Genomic DNA, 7,030 nt, shown 5'->3' with positions numbered 1-7,030 from the left:
ATTTACATAATTATCCGTGTAAATTATTGGAACTAGAAAGGAACGAACAATTTTGTTATTTTTCCTTGAAAAAAAGAATTAGTTCATTTCCTCGTTCTTTTTTTATAAAAAGGAATTCGTTAATCGTGCCGTTCTTTAAAAAGAAATTCGTTCCTTTTGGAACTCATCCCTTCCAAACACTATCCCATCTCTACCACTGATTCACATAATATCAGCTATAATTCTTATCTTATCTAAGCAGTGAGCACAGTGGAAAACACCCTAGATCATAATATAGTATATTATACTGATCTAAGAAAAACACGGACCAAGGTGTATTGATATCAGATATCTTAGTCCGTGGTGGATCTAAGGTGGTGGAAAATGTATTATCACCGTAATCACACAATCAACACAGCAACCGTATCTAAATAAACTTTATATTTTAGTCATGATAAATTGATAACAACAACATTATTTTTGTCGTTCTCGTCGTTCGAATTATAATTTATAAATTAACGAATACAGCATTACGGCGAATACCTACGTTGAAAACCCTAGCCTGAACAATATTAATTATAATATAGTATTAATTACCTACTTATCTATGATAGTTCCATTCATTGTTTACTATGAGATTCATGCATTCCGCTCCAACAACACTAGCCGACGGAAGCGTTTTCGATTTCGGTTCCATCCACCGCAATAAAATGCCATGAAACACTTCCGTCTGCCGTGTTGAAAACAATAATTACTGTCGTACAAGACGGACATAGAAAAAAAAATGGCCACTCCGGAATCAAAAAGAATAAGGTAAAATGTCGGTTGCAAAAACAGTGGCAGAGGTTATAATATTATAAAATCAATAATTATAATAGTATCTTAATATATTTTAGTTGTACCCCTTGATTATAGACTATAGTTATAACTCACAATTTATCAGACACATTTTAACTTTATGAAGGTTTATAAATCAATTTTAGGTACCTACATTCGCTTCCATGAATTATTATTACATTTAAAATGTGTCAACATACGACTTGTTATTACAAGTTTGTACATCCATTATTTTAGTACATAGACAATTAAAACAAATATTTATAGTTACCAATATATATATATATCATTTTGTTATGATAGGTATTAAATAATAATAAGATTTTTGATGTGAAGAAAATAGATAAATAATAATTGTATGTTACCCTTCTGGCTATCTGTTAGTTTCATGTTTACCAAGTTTATTTCATCAAAATTCTTAACCCTACAAAAACTTGATTATTTTGATTTTTAACTACTTGTCATTTTACCATGGTTTTAGACTTTCTTCTCAAGACGTAGAAAATACAGCAAATGTCAATGAAGAAGTAGAAACTAATGTATTACTAAAAATACCAAACGGTGTATGTTACAAGAATTTTAATGAAATGAGAAGGTAATTTTTTATAGTTAATTATAAAATAATAAATATATTCATATGTGTTGTTTTCATTTTACTAATTAAATTTGTCCATTGTAGGAATGAACAATTATGTGATATAAAAATCATTGCAAAAAATGGTGAAGAAATATGGGCTCATAAAGTTGTTCTGGCAGCTAACAGCGAATATTTTAATATTATGTTTAATAGTCAATTTAAAGAATCCAAGGAATTGGAAATCCAGATTCAAGAATTAGATCCATATGCATTGAGTTTGTTAATTGACTTTATTTATACGTCTGAGTTAGCTGTAAATGTACAAAATGTCCAAGTAAATTAATATTCAACTTTTAATTTATAAATATAATCTAGTACATTTTTTTTTTCAAACTTGTCTTGTAGGAAATTTTAAATGGAATCTGTTTGTTACAATTGGACGAAACAATTCGCAGTGAATGCATTGATTATATTAAATCAAGAATTGATCCCGCAAATTGTTTAGGTATGAAAGAAATGGCTGAATGTCTTGGATTAAGTAATTTTTATACATTCTGTTTGAGTTATGCTTTAGTTCACTTTAGGTAAGTGTACTAAACATTCAAGTTTTTAAAACAACCCTAAAATCCTTTGTTAACAATCAAATTTAGTCTAAATAATTTCAAATTAACATTGAGTATAGAAAATGTTAATTGAAGTAACAGTAGAAAGTTTCAAGGTTCTTAAATCAATATTTTTGAATTGCAACAAAAATTTAAAATTTGATGAGAATTTAGCAAACATTTATACTTTCAACATATTTGTGGAATGAAATTGCTCCCAAACTTTTTTTGTTAGTTTTGTAAGTAAGACATGGAACATTGTTCATAATTTTCAAACCTTAGGTGTTAAAGGTGGACCAGTGGGTATCACTCCTGTACATTAGGGTTCGTGTGAGTCACTACGATGGATGTGCTAAAGTTAAGTTAAATTCAATGATATAATATCATTGTATAAAAAAAAAAACAATCCTGAGCAAAGACAGCCTATATTTCTAAGTGTATTTTATGATATAACTATTAAAGTTATTTATTTATTTATTTATTAGGTATACAATAGGTTGAAATGTTGAATTTTTTTTTTTCTAAAAACATTGCATTTGAAAATGTCATTGTGTGTATTAAATATAATAACATACTTTAAAAGTTTCAAGTACTTACCCACAAATAATATTTTTAAATTACAACAAAATAGTTAAAATTGTTATTCTTCATTTACCTAAATAACTAATTTTTTTTTTTGCTGACGTTTTTGAAAACTACTGAGAATTTTAGATTCTGAGCGAAGCGATGAATGTATTTTTTTTTTTTTATTGATCTTGAGCCCGGCAGCTGAGGCCATTAGCTATTTTTGGTTTTTATTGTAGGTTATTAAGTCGGTAGGGGGAGGAACACGTATGTGTATAGTTTGGCAGAATTTTTGATTGGGCACCCGTAGGTATCTGCCATGCCCGGGTGGGGGACGGCGGCACTTGTTCTCCGGACACCGTGACTTGTCCGAAGAAAAATGCCGCCCGCGGCTAAGGTATCGAACTCGGGCCGGCTGCGTCGCAGCCGATGCCTTAGTCCGCTCGGCCACTCCGTCAGAGCGAAGCGATGAATGTATTAATTTTACAATAATGTGTGTTTTTTTTTTTTTATTTTTGTGTCTGTCATCACCTTTTAGGACAGTAAAAGTGCTTGAATTTTCTTCAACAGTAACTTTTCTGATAGGAAAGTGAATCTAGTTGGTACTTTGGGGGGTCAAAAGTAAAAATTTCCCAGTAGTTTCAAAAGCGACGTGAAAAACAAAAGAAAAATTAAGGAAAAACGGGAATTTTTACGCAAAATCTGTTTTCGAGAAAATCGATTTTGGTTTTTGGTGTAACTCTAAAACAGGACACGAAATGTTGACTGAATGTTTATGATTGCATTTTCTATTGACCATAACATTTTGACTTATTTTGAGCTGTTTACAAACATTTTCAGTTTTAATTTTTTAATTTTTTTTTTCTATGAATACCAATAAAATTTTATTTGTTGGTTAAAAAAGCTTAAAAATGTAATATAAGGCTCCTAGTATATTGTTTCAAAGGCAGATGAAAAAAATTAAAAATCCATTGTCACAATTTTTTTTTAATCTAAAGTTCAAATATTGACAAAATACGTAAAAATGACGAAAATTTGCAATTTATTTTGAGTTAGAAATTCATGAAAAATTTTCTTTTTAAATCTAAGATTTGAAAATGTAATACAAGATTATCCATAAGTTTATCTACCTTTATCAACAAAAGTATTTTGTTAACCTAACCTAACCTACCTTTATTACAAGTATTTAAAAATATTTTATAAAACTTTCCTTATAAATGTACAGCATTATTTTAAAAATTCATTATCTAAAATAATTTTACAGTCAAGTATACAAAAATGAAGAATTTTTGCTGATTACTTTTGATCAAATATTACAAATGATTACAAGTGAAGATCTGTGTGCAAATGAAGAAAAGGCAAGTATATTATTCTATTATTGTGCATTTTTATTGAATTTTTTCTTTATTTTCCTTTTTAAATTGTTTGATTGTAGTAAACATGATGTATACAATTTTATATTTTAAATAATTATAAATAATGTTTCAATTATTAATAGGTGTATAAATCTGTAATGAAATGGGTCAAGTATGATATAGAAAATCGTAATAAACATTTACCAGACTTAATGGAATACGTTCGGTTACCAATTATTTCCCAGACATTTTTTGAGTGTACGGTTGATAAAGAACCGCTTTTGAAGTTAAATAACAATTGTAAGTATATAATATTTTTATGCTTGATTTTTTTCATTTCTTATATATATATTATGTTGGTAGGTATAAAATATTTAGATGAAACATATGCTGTCCATACAGTCTTTGGTACTGAGTTAGAAGCACCACATTCTATCCGTACTCAATATCGCCAAAATTATTCAGAAGTAAAAATTTTAGGTTGTATTATTATTATTTAGAAAATTATTTATTATAATTGTTTGTTATGAATTTTTTCTAAATTGATAAAATAATATACCATAGTGTTAAGAAATAAACAATAGATTAATTTTACTTGTTACAGTATGTTGTGATTATGGGCAAAAGAGCCAAACATCATCTTCCTCTTTTATTTAACATAATCACAAATCAGTGCAGAACTATACCAACGATTATACCACTAAATAGTAATGGTGAAACTTATTTACTCGATGATGGTCGCTTATTCGATCTTGGCGGTATTGAGAGGAATGACGATTATTTTCCTTATCGTAATGAAAATTATTACCATTATAATCCACTATGTTACCTTAAATCCGCTCATATTTTTGACGTAAGCACAAAAAATTGGACACCAATTCAACAAATGCATAAAAGTCATTCTAAATCAAATATTGTACAGATTGGTATTCGTATTTATGTGGTACAGTAAATTACAAATTGATTATTAGTACTATATTAAATATTATATTTTATAATTATCTACTTATTTATTTGGTTAATATTATTTGCAGGTAGATTCTAATGATAGTGAATACTATAATATTGAACGTGATAAATGGTTTAAAATGAATTCTTTAAATAATAAATATCGAATTGATTATGCAGTTACTGCTCTCAATGGATTTATATATGCTGTAAGTTGATGATTATAATATATATATTATGTGGGTGTAAGTGTGTCACATAAATTTAATTTACATGTATATTTTGTGAAACAGAAATTACTATTTTAAACAACATGAATAATAATCATTCATGAATAGAAAGGTATGTTATAACATCATTTAAATTATAATGTATAAATACACTAAATAAAACAACAATTTATCAAAATTATATAAAAAGTAATTCCACTTGAGACAATCTGCATTGTTTTCTTTTTTAATTTTTAGAGAGGTTTTATTAATTTTGTACATTTTTAGGTTGGAGGATATTTTGAATATCGCGAAGTTAAGTTCGTAGAACAGTTTGACCCTAAAACTAATATTTGGAAAAATGTAGCACCAATGTTACATGGTAGAGTTGCCCCGGCCCTTTGTGCATTGAATGGTTGTATGTATGCTATAGGAGGAAAAGAATTTATTGGTAATCGTAGTTTGTCTCTGGTGGAAAAATATGATCCATCAACTGACTCTTGGGAAGAAGTGACCAAGTTAAACCATGCTAGGTCCCATGCAGGTAAATAGATATATTGTTGAAATAAACTAAAGTATAAAGCTATGTAAATTATTCAATAGGTGCTGTGGCTGTGAATGGAAAAATGTATGTGTTTGGAGGTATTCACAGCAATTTTACAATCGAAGTGTTTTGTCCTTTCAAAAAGACATGGTCAGTTTTGTCGTCAACAGTACTGAACTCTCTCAATATGTATGGTGCCTGCAATGCGTTCAATGTCAAACTACACCTTAAAAGTGAAATTTTTAAGTTAATTGATTGATTACATTGTTTAATATTAAACTCTATTGTTATTATTTTTTTAAATTTTACTATTAAATTTAACCGTATATTTTAAAAACACTGATTAATACATTACAATATATACTTTGTTTTCGTAAATTCAAAATTATATTTTCTTTATAAATACGGAACAAGCCCATAAAACAATGAGGTTATTAAAATATTTAATGAATAATGATAAACAGATTGGTTTATACAAAATACACAAATGAACATATATTATGCACTAGTTATGAAGTGAAAAAGTTGGGCTAATGGTTTGCGGTGTGGATAAGCTGGATTGGTGAATTGTCAAAATAGTTTATCGGAGAAGTTGGGTTGTAGCTAGAAGTTACATTATTTATATCTAGCCCTGTAGAAGTGTTGGAGAGTCAATTTTAACATATAGAGGTTGGAAATGAATTCAAGATTTGTCACAAGTCTGCAAACAACAAGATTTCAGAGTTTGAGAAAATCTTGAGCAGGGATGTAGTCTTGTAGTAACAAGGGATATTAAGTCCAGACAGAATCGTCTCTGAATTCTTTCAACCCTGTTATAGCTGTATACAGTAAATGGATCCCACAGATGTCTACCATTTCAGAGTAAAGGACATAGGTAAGTGCAAAGTGTGCAATATAGAGCCTTGATAGCCGATAGCTTCTAAAAGTTTGAATTCGCGTGATGTGCTAAGCCTAATTGTTTGAATGCCTTACAACATATCACATCAATGTGAATTTGCGTGTGAGGGTAAATCGGGAGGCCGTAATTTTAAGGAAAATAATTGACCGGAATGATAAAAAATACGGAAAGTAAAATTACGGACCGTAATACTGCGGAGCGTAAAATAACGGAATTAAGTTGTTCAAACCATAATGTCGCGGAACGTAAATTTACGGAACCTGAAAAATGCGGAAAAAAATAATTTGGAACATATGATTACGGAACCAGAAAAATGCGGAATGTAATATCATGGATAGTAATTCCCTGGACTGTATTATCCAGGAACGTAACATCACGTCATCACGGACCGTAATTTTGCGGAAAGTAAAATTACGGAATTTATAATACCATAAACCAATGATTCTCAACATAGGTATTTCTAATTACAAAATGGTCGAATTAACTTCGGTTTTTTTTACATCTCCTACAAATGATT

The 7,030-nt window shown here is 29.0% G+C and overlaps 1 protein-coding gene across 1 annotated transcript; it reads left to right on the top strand.

Moving 5' to 3' along the window:
• The first annotated feature begins 420 nt into the window (after positions 1 to 420).
• LOC132949450 (kelch-like protein 17) lies at positions 421 to 6,096 on the top strand. The gene is made up of 11 exons (XM_061020345.1): positions 421 to 792; positions 1,298 to 1,411; positions 1,496 to 1,727; positions 1,799 to 1,977; positions 3,824 to 3,917; positions 4,058 to 4,214; positions 4,278 to 4,381; positions 4,519 to 4,857; positions 4,949 to 5,071; positions 5,360 to 5,615; positions 5,675 to 6,096. The coding sequence occupies exons 1-11, from the start codon at positions 764 to 766 to the stop codon at positions 5,872 to 5,874; spliced, it is 1,827 nt and encodes a 608-aa protein (XP_060876328.1). The 5' UTR covers positions 421 to 763; the 3' UTR covers positions 5,875 to 6,096.
• The last annotated feature ends 934 nt before the right edge of the window (positions 6,097 to 7,030 follow it).

The sequence above is a fragment of the Metopolophium dirhodum genome, chromosome 7 (genome assembly GCF_019925205.1).
Source record: "Metopolophium dirhodum isolate CAU chromosome 7, ASM1992520v1, whole genome shotgun sequence".
Lineage (NCBI taxonomy): Eukaryota > Metazoa > Arthropoda > Insecta > Hemiptera > Aphididae > Metopolophium > Metopolophium dirhodum.
The sequence above is the reverse complement of the archived record's forward strand: the minus strand, read 5'-3'. Positions and strand labels throughout refer to the sequence as shown.

What these genes read in the sequence shown, in the direction of transcription:
- LOC132949450 (XM_061020345.1), top strand. Translation starts at nt 764, where the DNA reads ATGGCCACTCCGGAATCAAAAAGAATAAG. An exon ending in ATCGCCAAAATTATTCAGAA is followed by an intron (nt 4,382 to 4,518) that starts GTAAAAATTTTA and finishes TACTTGTTACAG; the next exon opens with TATGTTGTGATTATGGGCAA. An exon ending in CCATGCTAGGTCCCATGCAG is followed by an intron (nt 5,616 to 5,674) that starts GTAAATAGATAT and finishes ATTATTCAATAG; the next exon opens with GTGCTGTGGCTGTGAATGGA.